The sequence below is a fragment of the Polyodon spathula genome, chromosome 26 (genome assembly GCF_017654505.1).
Source record: "Polyodon spathula isolate WHYD16114869_AA chromosome 26, ASM1765450v1, whole genome shotgun sequence".
Taxonomy (NCBI): Eukaryota; Metazoa; Chordata; class Actinopteri; order Acipenseriformes; family Polyodontidae; genus Polyodon; species Polyodon spathula.
The window spans coordinates 8,487,967-8,503,657 of NC_054559.1; the positions used below are offsets into that span (position 1 = coordinate 8,487,967).

General features: G+C 39.0%; 1 protein-coding gene across 3 annotated transcripts in view; it reads left to right on the plus strand.

Annotated features, from left to right (window-relative positions):
- mad1l1 (mitotic arrest deficient 1 like 1) overlaps positions 1-15,691 on the plus strand; it is a 246,114-nt gene that overhangs the window by 57,360 nt on the left and 173,063 nt on the right. For all 3 annotated transcript variants that reach the window (XM_041229834.1, XM_041229836.1, XM_041229835.1), the window contains exon 11: positions 3,827-3,971. In XM_041229834.1, the coding sequence (XP_041085768.1) occupies positions 3,827-3,971 (145 nt within the window). The remainder of the gene's footprint in view (positions 1-3,826; positions 3,972-15,691) is intronic.

A 15,691-nucleotide genomic window follows, 5' to 3' on the forward strand; every position in this document is an offset into this window, starting at 1 on the left:
CCTTAAAATACTTCCTGAAAGTTTTGTTGAAAAATATTGATGTTTGGACAAATTACAAGACAGTTTCACCTGAGTGATTTGTAATGACATAATTCATGTTTATTCTCTGTCTTTTATAAGCAATAATGGACACTACTCTTGATTTATTTTCTCAAAATAAATATTTGAGTAAAATATTAGTTATTAATTCCATTATCAGTAAAAAGGAAAAAAAAAGTACCTGGTCCATTTAGTTCATGAAATAATATCTGGTCATATTCACTTGTTTCTTTATATTCATAAATGGCTCTAAGTCACATTGCTTTTTAAAAATCTTTTTTACACAATTGCAGTCCTAAAACCCTACTTCAGTATGATCATGTTAACACGGACCCGATCCTTTTAAAGGGTTCAATCTGAGAGCCAATTGTATTTTACAATTTGAGTGTTTGTGCCCTCTAACCCGTATCCTTTATATATATATATATATATTATATATATATATATATAGTAAATATTAAAATATATATATATAATATATCTATATATATCTATATATAGATATATATATAGATAAACCGACTACTACTATGTGCCTGGTTACCTCTTTTTGGCTAGAACCCGTCAGCTTAAAGCCCTTAGACATAGAAAAGAAGTCGCCCCCCTCCCCACTCACTTTTTGCAATGTACAGTCTGTTCCTGTCAGCCTTTAATTGGCTGGAATGGTCAGATTTATTTCCATCTTGTTTTATTGAGAACTTTTAGCCGAATGTTCAGTTTGTTAAATCAGAAGAATTAATCCAATGTAAATGTTTATGAAACCGTTCACACATTTGCTGAACGTGATTTGACTGTGAAATGTGCAAGTTTTTTTCTGAACTTGATGTCCAGTGGATAGCCTTGTCTGCTGCCACACTGTCTGTAGGGAGGCACTCCATTCTATTTAGCTCTGATGTCTACCAAGGAGGTTGATTAAAGGGTAAATGAATTTTGTATGGGTTTGATTATTTTTTTTCTTTTTTTAAACAGCACTTGATCAAATTGAACTTGCACCGCTAGTAATTTCATTCTCGCTTCCCAAGGTCAAAAAGGAGACATCTCTAAGTCAGTATCTATTTATCTCCAAATGCAAATATAATGGTTTGATTTGCATTGATGTGAACAGAATAACTGGGTTTACGTTCAAGGTTAGACAAGGAGAAGCAGAACTTTTCTGGATCAAACCATTGGCTGCTTATAGCTTTTTGTTTTTCTAAAACAATCTGGTTTAGCATTTCATTTGAAAGACATTGACATTTCTGTCTCAATCTTTTGAAAGCAGTCATTTTCTGTATTCTCTGTTGGCTAATTGTGGGTGCCAACTGTTCCCGGTAGACCTGGGATTCTTAAGGCATGTCAGTTTCAGCATGGCAGCACACACCCACAGTTGTCTGTTTTAAGACAGTAATGTTTATATGCTACTGTACCTTGAACAATCTGGAGTTCTCAAGTTAGCCCTGTCGAGCAGTTATACTGTATGATCATCTAGAAAAGGGTAGCCAGCCAGTAGTTCATGCATTATTCAATTACAAAACTTCATTCCAACCAGTTCTAACCAGACCCTGCTTAATAAAGTAAAGGGTTAGGGAATGGAAGAGCCTGTGTGCTGAGCTTAATAGACCGGCATACTTTGAGGTATGGAGGGTAATTCCTCGGTAACAGTTGTTAGAGAGTACTGCTCTGTGATTGGTTGGTTGGTTCTGTGAATTTTTAAATGGTAAATTTGAATTGAGACTGAGTGATGTATATTTTTAATTTTTAAAAATAGGACTTTTTCTGGGTGCAGTGCACTTTTATTCATAAGTTAAGATGCAGCCCAAACTTCCCACCTTCTATTTAAGGAAAACTGAAAACTTCAAATAAAGATGCATTTACAAAGATGCAACCTCAGTTATGCATACAGAAAATTCAGTGGGAAAGTTGTGCATTGAACATTCTCTGTCCCAAGTATTATCATGAATGAGAAAAAACAGGCAGTAATTGGGACTAGTTTACATCGAGAGAGCGCTTGTTCAAATGTATTTTTCAAACAGGGCACTATAACGAATTCAAATGCCGCTCCACTAATGTCTCATTTTGTGGTAATAGTGTAAGGTTATGGCTGCAGTTTTCATTGACACTTTTTTTTTTTTTTTGTGTTTTAAAAGTGGGTCGATGCTTTAACGCTAACCTAATTGTTCTGCTGCCAGAAGCCTCGGTTTCCATCCTCCCACATTCAGTTTATTACTTGTGGAGGGTTTACTTAATACTATGAAACGAACAAGCACTTAATAAAAAATGATGAAATTGACTTTCAACTGCCGATCTGAGGTGATCGAAGTACACCTGCACCAGCATGGTGTCGAAAGTCCTCTGATTTGATGAAATGTCCTTGCAGTGAACAACTCTTGACTATATGGCACCCAATTGTTCCAGTACTTGCATCGGCTTGTACTTGCACTGAACTGCTCCATGCCTTTTTGTAATTGCTCATATTTTCTCATGCATTCATCGTACTTACTACGTACTCATAGTGGTCTTTGTCGTATAAGCACATATTTTTTATATAAGTTAACTGCTTTTAGTTGAACCAGCTGTTCCATGTAATTTACTGTATTCTCTTTTTTGCTCTTGTTTGAATTTGTTCTTTTGTACTGATTTTATTGTAATTTGCAACCGCTCTTATCTGTAATGTGATTTCTGAAATGTGGTACTTCACAATGTGATACATAGTACCGTGATATTTTGTAACAATTGCAAATCACCCTGGATTAGGGTGTCTGCAAAGAAATAATAATAGTAACAACGTGCAGGCTTAAAGAAACGGAGAATGGGAGAGAAAAAAGAATAAACACGAATGAATACAGTGACAACTGTGGCAACGTGGGGTGTTATATACCACAGTACTCATCAGGTCTTTTCGCAGCAGTCCTCTAGTGTGGTGTTGCAATTACACTCAGACAACAGAAATAAGGTCTAAACAGGGCAGGACCTTTTGTGTTTATTCAGGTTTTACCGTGTCCTGTCAGGGGGACACAGAGTCACCAAATTTTAAACAAGAATTACAAAACAAAATAAAACTCCATCTCCTTTTTTTGGAGAACTTATGAACACAACAGCCGTTTACCCTAACTGTCACCCAGGCAAGCTAAGTTGCTTGCTGGTTTCAAAACAAACCCAAACAAAACCACAAAACCTACAGTAGTTGTCTGATACCTTGTTTTTATTTTCCTTGTTGTTCATAGATGTTAGCCCCACAATGCCCGACAACCCCTCAGGTGGGGTGTTTAAATAACCGTCATTAATTAAGCACAGGTGCAACTCAAAACCCCTTGGGAAGTGTAGTCTTTTAGCCCACTGCAATTATCTCCCTGAACTACATTTCTTAACTCAGTGGTCAGAAAGGGTATATGCTTCTTTCCAGGCGTGGCCCTATATACCTGCCCTCAATCACTTTACCCCACGCTTCATCACACAACAAATACACTTTTTGCTTCTTATTCTTTCTTCAGTTCATTCGCGTTGCAAGATGTGCATCACCAAGCATTTCACTGGGAGCCACAGTTTGGCCACCTCCTAAACTGTACTCTATTCCACAAGGCTAACTGACAAAACACTTTGGTACAAGTTACTGTGTATCAAAGTACTGTAAATGCATATATTTTTATGATTTGTAATAATACTTATAATAATGTATTATTATTATTAATAAAATGTTTATCATCTTCACCTGAAATTAATAATAAATGGCTATGGTTCCTTTGTCAGTTACTCAGCAGGCGTTTCTGAGACCGTGGCGGGGTACTAACCTTTCTGTCTCCTCTCACAGTGCTCGGGCGTTGGAGAAGGCCCGTCAACAGCTCCAGAGCGAGGTGTTGCCTCTTCGCAGCAGGCTCCTGGAAGAACAGAAGAAACGCGAGCAGCAGGACGCCCTGGTGCGCAGACTACAGAAACGTGTTCTACTGCTTACCAAGGTATAGTGTGCTTCAAGAAGCTTGCATCAACCTCTGTGTGTGTGTTTGTCTGCATGATATGAGATACAGCTGTGCGGGCCTTCCCAAACTTATTGGCTGAAAGCCCCCCCCATGAAATTAGACATCCTGACAGAGGATCATCACCCAATGAATGCATGGAACTGTGACACATGCTTATTTTTCTTTTTTGCATTGGAAATCCATATTAGAGCCAAGCATCAAATCAGTGTTAATGTAAATGTATCCCCGTCCTGGGGTGTTCTGAGAGAGAATATTTTGTGTTTGCTGTGGCCCCTGCAACTATCTCATGTGAAACCCCCCAGGGATCCCCAGTACTCATTTTAGGAGACACTGTAATGGAAGACCGCCGTAACCCTGAGGACCAGAAATGTGACTCACTCGATTTAGAACAGTGGTTCTCAGACTTTTTTGTTCATGGACCACACAATAAGCAGTATAGCTGACTGAAAAGTAAGCACATACAAAAAAAAATCACTGTAATACTAAGAATAACCGTAGACTTTCCTTTATTTGTTTTAATGCGATGGGTGTGCCTGTTTCTGTGAGCAAAGTTGCTGTGTATTGATAATTTATTAATTGTGCTTTGGCGAAAATAAGTATTTTTTTTTTTTTTTACCGTGCAGTTATACATTGTACAGTACTGTATAACTGCACGGTAAAAAAAATCCTCAACAGCAAATCAGCGTGCAGCATCCAAACATTGCGTTTTATAAATAAAGGTTACAGCTGGAGATCCGTAGGTCCGACTGTGCGGATACCTCATGGGTGTATTGTAACTTCACAGATTATTAATTTGCAAAAAATAATTTCTGCTGCAATTATCAATTTAAAAATAAAACGAATCCTTTGTGCAGCAGTCTTGAAGGAAAAAGAAGGCAGAGATCTTCGAGTGCTCCAGTTTCTAGTGAGATGGCACTTTCGATAAAGAAGTTCACAATAAACTAACATGTGCAATTTATTTTTAATAAGCAAACAATTAAATTAAATTTGGGACTATATTACACTGTGGATGTATACACAATGAAAGTTTCTGGTTTTGTCTTAATTTAAATGTGTTAATTATTTTTCTTCCCACAAATGACAGGTAGCAGTGTTATAAGCAGTATAAACTACTTCGGCCATGCGGTTACCACCCCAGACGTAATATATATCATGGGAACCGCACGGCCTGTCATGGTTTATACCTTACACACACATAATGTGTGAATGTCTTCTGCAGTGTTATTTTAAAGTTGGAATGTTGCATATCTCCATGTATAAAGTGGTTTATATGTGTAGACAAACAGTTTAGTCTGAAAGAAAAAGAATGTGTTTGTATTCACTGTGTATTACATAACTGAAGTGGATGCTTTTGGTCAGTGCGTGGGGTGATCCATAGCTCTTCATATTTTAGAGTTTTGATGGAATAAACCCTTATTTGAAATACATTTTAATGGTTTTGAGAGAATGAACTGACAAAACCCATTATATTATGTGCTAAAGGCCAGTGGAATTGAGCTAAAAGCAATTTTGTTAAAAAATAATGGAATCCAATAGAGAGGTTTTTTATCTTGCCTACATTCCAAGATTTTTATTAAGATAATCTTGCAGCGAATTTCATTCATGGAAGAAAAAAAAAAGCTCTCTAATAGCTTTAAGGTAGCAGTTTTGAAAAACAAAACTGACCTTTTGCATTAAATAAGCATTGCAAGCAAAAAACAAACAAAAAAAACACCACTCTGTGATAGGGGTTTCAAAAAAAGCTCTTTACTATCAAACAGAAGGAGCCCTGTCTACGGCTCCAGTTTAAAAAACCCACTTAAAATGACTTTAAACACACAACACTGGTACTGCTTTTTCTTTAATGTGAATCCCTCTTGGCTCAATAAAGATTCATTTACTCTGCAGCCAATCAAAGTACATCATGCAACTTGTGTGGACAACTCTGAGGCTCCAGCATCCCTCATGCACCCCTCAGGGTTAAGACCAGACTTTTCCTGTTGTTGGTAAATTGGCCATTTTATTCAACCTGTGAGTTTTGCTCTCTGGATTCAGATGGGGTTGCTGTGGAATTGCGTGTAGCAGACTGTCGGAACAGATTGCGTTGCGGGTTTAAAGCAGATTACTGTTAATTAAAGGGATGTTCCAACCCAGGGATCCACTTGCTATTTACATGCTAATGTAGAACAGTCTGAGGAAAAGGGAGAAGGGTGACAGCTTAGATATTATAATAATGGGGAACTGTACAGTATAATAAGATGAGCAATTTAAAAATGTATCAAACTGAATGTACACAAAGTCTTTCTGCTGCCTTTTCTGCCATATATGTGTGATAAAATGCAAGTTATTATAGAAAACCTTGTATATTATTGCAGCAGAAGCAGTTTACACATGCAGCTGAAATTGAACATGTCTGTCCTGCATATGCTTAGCTACTGATAAGGTTTTGCATACATATTATATTTTTATAATGCAAATCAAAGTGAATTCGCAACTAGTGTTTTTGCCCTTTGGGAAAGCACTGCCATATGCTTTAATTATTTTTCACTGTTAATTCTGTAAGTTGATCCAGTATTTAAAAAAGATATATTCTAGTTATCCAAAATAACTTTGTTATGTTGACCTAGAGAGAATTACAGTAATCAAAACTGCTAGAGGGGAATATATTATTGTCTTGCAACCGTTCTGATCTGGAAATGAGTTTACTTTATACATAGTGCTTTGGTATATTCACTATAACCACCTACTTCTGCATGCAGTTGCCTGAGCAAACCCATTTATTTTAAGGTTTGCTTTAGTACAGTACATGCAGATAGCTAAACCTATTGTATTTTAGTGGGAAAAAATGTACGTTGTTGTTTTATCCTGCCCCTTACTGTTTTAGTGTTTGTAATCATAGGTGGGACTAGCAGAGCTCCAAATTCATGTTGTCGTATGATTTGAAATGAACTAGGAAGTCCCAGAGGTCAGTTAGGTAGATTTGGAGACCAATGATAACGTGCAGCAGAACCTAGAAGCATTCATAATGGTTCTTAACACCATAAAATTGAAATGAAAATGTAAGAACAATGTAAAATGTAAAACTACAAATATACTGTGGTAAACTTGCCTGTTTAGCTAAGGGATCCATCAGGTTTCGTGGCTTGCAAAGCTATAACAGTTGTTTCCTCCCTTGCATCTTGTACACATGCTGCATTCAATTGGTTTTGAAAGTTGAAAATGGAGAAACTGATTTGTCTTAAATGTTTAATCTGTTCCACTTGGCTGAGCCATGGAAGCGGAACGTATTTATGTATTTATTTTCCCCGGTAAAATGCCAGACAGTCTGAGTGAGCACGAGTTCAAGAGCCAGGCAAACCCTTTTTTATGATGTATATTTTTATTTAATACTGTGTTTACACTTACATGATGGGTGAAGAACTGCTTTGTCACGGCTGTCTTTTAAAAACATTATTTGTGAATGCAATGCCCATTTACACTAAGCTTGCTGCAGAGCCCGTTGCAAACACACAGATGTATACCTGACAAATTGCCTGCACACTGACGTATATTTTTTCCATACATTTTTATTATCGTAAATCTTTGAAGTAACTATAAAAAAGAGAGAAGTAAAGGTAAAGCGGAGAGCTATAATCTCAAAGTAAAAACTTAAATGACTAGATACAGTGGCTTGCAAAAGTATTGACCCCCCTTGGCATTTTTCCTATTTTGTTGCCTTACAACCTGGAATTAAAATGGATTTTTATTTGGATGTCATGTAATGGACATACACAAAATAGTCCAAATTGGTGAAGTGAAATGAAAAAAATAACTTGTTTAAAAAAATTCTAAAAAATAAATAACGGAAAAGTGGTGCATGCATATGTATTCACCCACTTTGCTATTAAGCCTCTAAATAAGATCTGGTGCAACCAATTACCTTCAGAAGTCACATAATTAGTTAAAGTCCACCTGTGTGCAATCTGAGTGTCACATGACCTGTCACATGATCTCAGTATATATACACCTGTTCTGAAAGGCCCCAGAGTCTGCAACACGACTAAGCAAGGGGCACCACCAAGCAAGTGGCACCATGAAGACCAAGGAGCTCTCCAATACAGTTATGGAGAAGTACAGGTCAGGGCTGGGTTATAAAAAAATATCTGAAACTTTGAACATCCCACGGAGCACCATTAAAGCCATTATTAAAAAATGGAAAGAATATGGCACCACAACAAACCTGGCAAGAGAGGGCCGCCCACCAAAACTCACGGATCAGGCAAGGAGGGCATTAATCGGAGAGGCAACAAAGAGACCAAAGATAACCCTGAAGGAGCTGCAAAGCTCCACAGCGGAGATTGGAGTATCTGTCCATAGGACCACTTTAAGCCGTACCCTCCACAGAGCTGGGCTTTACGGAAGAGAGGCCAGGAAAAAGCCATTGCTTAAAGAAAAAAATAAGCAAACACGTTTGGTGTTCGCCAAAAGGCATGTGGGACACTCCCCAAACATATGGAAGAAGGTACTGTGGTCAGATGAGACTAAAATTGAGCTTTTTGGCCATCAAGGAAAACGCTATGTCTGGCACAAACCCAACACCTCTCATCACCCCGAGAACACCATCCCCATAGTGAAGCATGGTGGTGGCAGCATCATGCTGTGGGGATGTTTTTCATCGGAAGGGACTGGAAAATTGGTCAGAACTGAAGGAATGATGGATGGCGCTAAATACAGGGAAATTCTTGAGGGAAACCTGTCTTCCAGAGATTTGAGACTGGGACGGAGGTTCACCTTCCAGCAGGACAATGACCCTAAGCATACTGCTAAAGCAACACTCGAGTGGTTTAAGGGGAAACATTTAAATGTCTGGGAATGGCCTAGTCAAAGCCCAGACCTCAATCCAATTGAGAATCTGTGGTATGACTTAAAGATTGCTGTATACCAGCGGAACCCATCCAACTTGAAGGAGCTGGAGCAGTTTTGCCTTGAAGAATGGGCAAAAATCCCAGTGGCTAGATGTGCCAAGCTTATAGATACATACCCCAAGAGACTTGCAGCTGTAATTGCTGCAAGAGGTGGCTCTACAAAGTATTGACTTTGTGGGGGTGAATACTTATGCATGCTCAAGTTTTCTGTTTTTTTGTCATTTCTTGTTTGTTTCATAATTAAAAATAGTTTGCATCTTCAAAGTGGTAGACATGTTGTGTAAATCAAATGATACAAACCCCCAAAAATCCATTTTAATTCCAGGTTGTAAGGCAACAAAATAGGAAAAATGCCAAGGGGGGTCAATACTTTCGCAAGCCACTGTATCTGCTTTGTCACCTTAATTCTGCCTTGTAAAACAAGTTACTTTTCAGTGGCTTAATAAAATAGCAGAAACTTGGTGTTTTCCTGATGTTGAATTTAATGTTGGAATTGGGGAAGAGTCAGCTTAACCTGTTGCTACCAGTGTTTGTGTATTCGTTACCCTAAAACAACTGTTAAACCACCCTGAGAGGCTGTTTTTAAATTTTAGAGTAAATATACATTTAAGATTAATTACACGTTTTGAATACATTGTTTACCTTTTTTGAATTCACATCATTGAATTGTCATTGGATTTACTGTAAGTAGTCATGGGTACAGAACAAATATTTCTCTCGGTAGCATAGTTTTAATTTCATAGTTCATCAGTGTCTGCTCCCTGGGTGCTAACCAACTCAATTTCCAGCCATTCAAGTCTGCAATTAAAGGCCCATTTTCTTAAAAAAAAAAAAAAAAAAAAGTCGATCCATTACCTTCCATACTTTAAAACACTATACGCAGGGAAGCTACTGTCCTAGTCCGGCCTTTCTAACTAATTCTCATGAATCATCTCATGAAACTGAACTCATTCATCTTGGCGTGGGGATGGGGACCCCTTAACACAGACAGGCTAATTGTGTAATTCTGTTTTGTAAATGGAATATGCAAATAAGTATCACACTGTTAGAAAGGAGAAATCCAATCTAACTGTCCTTCTGAAGCTGTGAAGTATTGTTAACAGAGCCTTCTATCCCCAATGATTTCCACAGCAATATTTAAATCAAAGAAACAATCATGCTTCTCTTTATGTGAAAATTGTTTTGAATAACAGGTCATCTGCCGATTACAGAAACATGACTTTGCCTTGTCAAATCAACATCTGGCTGCTGCATGTAGATTAGTGCTCAGGCTGGACTGGGTAAAAACTACAGACTTTCCATTGTTTAAATAGTTGCTAATTTCAGATTGTTTTGGAATTTACAGTAACAAGCAGCAATCCTTTTGTGTGACAACAACAATTATTAAAGATTTAAAGTAAACAGGTTATTAATTCAAGCCTGTTAGTTGGAAGCAGGCAAGGACACAGCACATTTCACAGCTCCCATTCTGCTATTTCATTATTTGTTTTTAAAAGAACTGACCAAATAATCGGTTCTTTTTCAAGTACGGAATGTAACCATTACCACATGTGTACCGCAACCTGCGTATTGTACATCAAAACTGCTCAGCAAGCCTGTGACAGTCATGGCCTGCCCCTGAGGGCACAAAAGGACTCTCAGATCTCTGTGCCTGCTGTTTCTCGGTCTATGAACACTCTTTTTATAGGGAGAATGATGCGGAGAAGCTTGGCCTGGTCCAATTTCTGCTGGTGGAGGCCAGTTGCATAGTTGGTACAGGTGCCTAATTTAGAGCTTCTGTCCAAGGACGCGTTCTGTCACAACAACCATGCCAAGTCTCGGAGGTGATCCTCAGTCGTGCCTATTCAGCCAGCGCATTCACTGCACAACTGAGTAACTTTTAATAGTATTCTGGTAGCTTAACAGTCCTATTTGCTGAGGTCCCTCTCTGACAGCCACAGTCCCTCACCACAACAGCTTGATGGCCTGGGCCTGGTCAATAAGAACCTCTGTCAGAACTGAACAGGTAGGCTGTAGGTAAAAACCTGGCTGAGTTGGTAGCCGCACACTGGCAGCTTTGTCTTTCCCAGGCATGCATGCCTTATGGGGGACAAAGCACAGCTGCTGGGTGCCCCTATTACACCAGGGCATACCTTTGATCCTGCGGTGGACGAGATGCTGCAGCGCTCTCACCGCAAGCGGGAATCCACAAAGGAGCTGGTGTACTTACTTTCCAAGTGATCTTACCCAGTGCAGAAACCAGGGGCAAACTGGTACCCTAGGCCCCAGCAGCCTCAAACACCAGCATAGCCTGCTGTTCAGAACCAGCCTGTGGCTGCTTGCTTGCCACCGAGGCTACAGTACGTTTTGCTGCCCACCGCAGAGGCAGAAGCCAGGCCAAGCCACAAGCAGTACAGCAGCCCTAGGAGTTTGCTGCCAGAGGCCCAGGGCCCCTTTTGAGGGAGCCATCTGGAATATTGGTGTCTGTGCACCACGGGTATCTGGGTACTTACTACTGTTCAGACGGGCTACTCACTACAGTTTAAGCATGGTCCTCCTCCCTTTAACCCTGGTTCCCTGAGATAGAAATGTTACCATTAACACGTTGCGGTCCATTTATTCAGCGCTTTTGTCAGGCGTGTCGGGTCCAATTTATTTTCACATGTGCTGTTTATTTTACACGTGCTGTTTTTAAATTTATTAATTTTTTTAATAAAACAGGTTTAAAAGGCAATGAATTGCAAAAGGACACTCAGTACTGTATCTCCAGCCAAGCCCCACCCCTTGTTCACTGTATTTTTCACATACCTCTTTATAGACGTGCATACTGATAAATCCTCTACTGATCACTCGTTTTATCACCAAATCCTCAATAATGCGATCCAAGTCATTTATTTTATTACTATAACATCTCAAAAAGCTCTGCAAATGTCTGTGATATTCTTTAAGCGCTGGATGCAGAAGCAGCTGTCTCCTTTGTTTTATGTCCGTGTTATCTCTGTGGTGTATGGAGCTATCGGATACGCCCTTTTTTTTTTTCAGGCTTCATTTGGCTCCTATCGGTCTCACTTGGCCATTGAAATGTTTTCTCTGCTTTTTCTGCAGAAAAAACTACTAGAGGCCTTTGCTTTACACATGGTCTGACATCAGACTGGAAAGGGAAAATTGTAATGTCGGACCTGGTCCGGCATAGGACCTCAACGGGTTGACCTTCAAGGTCATTGAGTCCATGATTGCAGCAGGCTTGAATGAAAAATGATGCTGTAGTCCATTTGTGCCCTTGTGGTTAGGCCCTTGACTGCATCACAGGCTTGCTGAGCAGCTTTGGTATAGAATATTCAGGTTTTGGGTCTTTAGGAGGTAAACACCCATACGGTAATGTTTATTTCTATTTCAGGGAACCAGGGTTATGATAATGAAATGCATTGCTGTACTGGTGTAACGACAAACCACATCTCATGACCATTTTCGAAATATATAATATATAATATATATCTATATATATCTATATATATATATTATATATGATATATTCCATATATATATAGAGCTAATAGCTCTGGAAAAAATTAAGAGACCACTGCAAATTTTTCTTAAATCAGCATCTCTACATGTATGGCAGCCATTCCATTCCAGTGTCTGTTGAATTCCAACACAGGCACACCTCATTCTACTGAATGAGGTACTGATTAGGGGATCACCTGAACCAAATCTTATTTAACGAGGAAAAGTATAAAAACCACTCCTGTGGTCATCACTATCCTCTTGCAATAGGACCAGCTGGATGGCAAAACAGTGCTAGTAGTACCTCAAAAGTAATTGGAATCAAAAAATAACTATTGACCATGCCCAAAGAGTTGAAAAGGAAAGTTTTGAGTGAGGAAAAGAAGGGTTCAATTCTGGCTTTACTGGCAGAGGGATACAGTGAGCGTCGGGTTGCTTCCATCCTTAAAATTTCAAAGACGGCGGTTCATAAGAACAAGGTCAAGCAGCACACATTGGGGACAACAAAGCTACAGACCGGCAGAGGGCGAAAACGACTCTCCACTGACCGGGATGACCGCCAACTCATTCGAATGTCACTCAGCAACCGTAGGATGACATCAAGTGACCTACAAAAAGAATGGCAAACGGCAGCTGGGGTGAAGTGCACGGCGAGGACGGTTCGAAACAGGCTCCTAGGGGCAGGGCTGAAGTCGTGCAAAGCTAGAAAAAAGCCCTTCATCAATGAGAAGCAAAGAAGAGCCAGGCTGAGGTTTGCAAAAGACCATAAGGATTGGACCGTAGAGGACTGGAGTAAGGTCATCTTCTCTGATGAGTCCAATTTTCAGCTTTGCCCAACACCTGGTCATCTAATGGTTAGACGGAGACCTGGAGAGGCCTACAAGCCACAGTGTCTCGCACCCACTGTGAAATGTGGTGGAGGATCGGTGATGATCTGGGGGTGCTTCAGCAAGGCTGGAATCGGGCAGATTTGTCTTTGTGAAGGACGCATGAATCAAGCCAAGTACAAGGTTGTCCTGGAAGAAAACTTGCTTCCTTCTGCTCTGACAATGTTCCCCAACTCTGAGGATTGGTTTTTCCAGCAGGACAATGCTCCATGCCACACAGCCAGGTCAATCAAGGTGTGGATGGAGGACCACCAGATCAAGACCCTGTTATGGCCAGCCCAATCTCCAGACCTGAACCCCATTGAAAACCTCTGGAATGTGATCAAGAGGAAGATGGATGGTCACAAGCCATCAAACAAAGCCGAGCTGCTTGAATTTTTGCACCAGGAGTGGCATAAAGTCACCCAACATCAATGTGAAAGACTGGTGGAGAGCATGCCAAGACGCATGAAAGCTGTGCTTGAAAATCAGGGTTATTCCACCAAATATTGATTTCTGAACTCTTCCTAAGTTAAAACATTAGTATTGTGTTGTTTAAAAATGAATATGAACTTATTTTCTTTGCATTATTTGAGGTCTGACAACACTGCATCTTTTTTGTTATTTTGACCAGTTGTCATTTTCTGCAAATCAATGCTCTAAATGACAATATTTTTATTTGGAATTTGGGAGAAATGTTGTCAGTAGTTTATAGAATAAAACAAAAATGTTCATTTTACCCAAACACATACCTATAAATAGTAAAACCAGAGAAACTGATAATTTTGCAGTGGTCTCTTAATTTTTTCCAGAGCTGTGTGTGTGTGTGTATGTGTATGTGTATATATATATATATATATATATATATATATATATATATATATATATATATATATATATATATATATATATATATATATATATTATATGGGAAATCTGGGATTGGGCCCCTAACAGTTCATGTACAAGAGTCCCCTCAGGGAAAATCTAGTACCAAGAGTAACGGAGTAGAATAACACTTGTACTTCAGTGGGTTGGATATATAGTTCCCTGGTAAATATTGTTTCTGTTGTAGCAAAGTTTTCTTTTCTCATTTGTAACTCGTCCTTGCATTGCTAAAGCTGTCTCTAACTACAATGGGCTGCCTTGCCAAGCTGTGCAGAAGAGCATTGGATAAATAGTGCCAGCTGATTTATGGTACTCAATCAGAATCATCTTTTTAAAATTTATTAATTACTGTTTTAGGATTAAACTTCAGCTCGTTACATCAGACTCCAGGTGACATGCTGTAATTTCTTGATTGGAGTTTTCCATTTAAGCAGGTGAAACTCGGTTCTGCAGCTGGCCATTTGAAACATGAAAAATAAATGTGTTGTAGGTGAAAATAGTGGCACATTTTTAAACATATCTTCTCTTCGGTCGACTTCACTCCTATTAACTCCTGATTGTAGAACAGCCCCAGGACCCTGTACCTCACAGTCCAACCTCGCATTGCGGTGCCCAATGGAGCCAATGTGCTTTCCCTTCAACAGCACACAGGTAGCCACAATCACCGGGTTTGAGAATAAGCTATACCAGCAACTTAAATTGATATATGCCATGTCACCTTAACTACTGTAAAATGAGCCGTTCTGCTGTATAGTGTACAGTATTTCTTTAACTTCATGATATGTAGACATTTCTTGTGTTTCTGTGGTATAAAAGGATTCTCATTTGATTCGTTGTATGCTAAAATACAGTTCAGACTTCTACTAAATGTGGTAACATGTTAGTATGTTTTTTTAAATTAACACCCCCCCTGTGTAATGTCTTCCAGAATGTTTGTATACTGTGAATATGATTCTTTGATTTAAAAGTTTAAGGAATTAAACTTTTTATTTAAAGTTAGTCACCATATTGAATTGCAAGAGATCACTGTTCATTACCAAAAACGACTATGAAATTGTTCATTACCCATTTGTGTCGGTTTAGCTGATTTGTTTCTGCCTTAATGTATAATTCATGTCTGAATTGTTCAGACTTAAAAACCTGTCCATAAGATAATTATCAACAGTAATATCTCCAGAATCCTCAAATCTCAAAGTGTTTAATCACGCGGATGCAGACCTACATTAGCGACATTTGCACAGAGGAATATAGATAGTTTTCCTGTTAGCTGCTTCAAGGTTAGGGAATTGGGGCACAGTTTACTGAATCCCATAGCTGAGAACTGGAGTAATGGAAAGCATTTTGATCATTTTTAATTTAAGCCTTTCTGCTCATGTGAGATTTCCAGGAAATATGAGAAACAATATTGGATGTAAATATGAATTCCTAAGAAAGCACCTTTGTCGTGTGTATTAGTTCTAAAAGCCTTAACCATGAAAGGAATCAAACTTATGAAAACCTTGAGCAAGTTACAAAAAGTTAGTTAGTTATCGTAACTGACAGACCATCACCCCCCTTTGGTTGACGCAGAACGATTGAC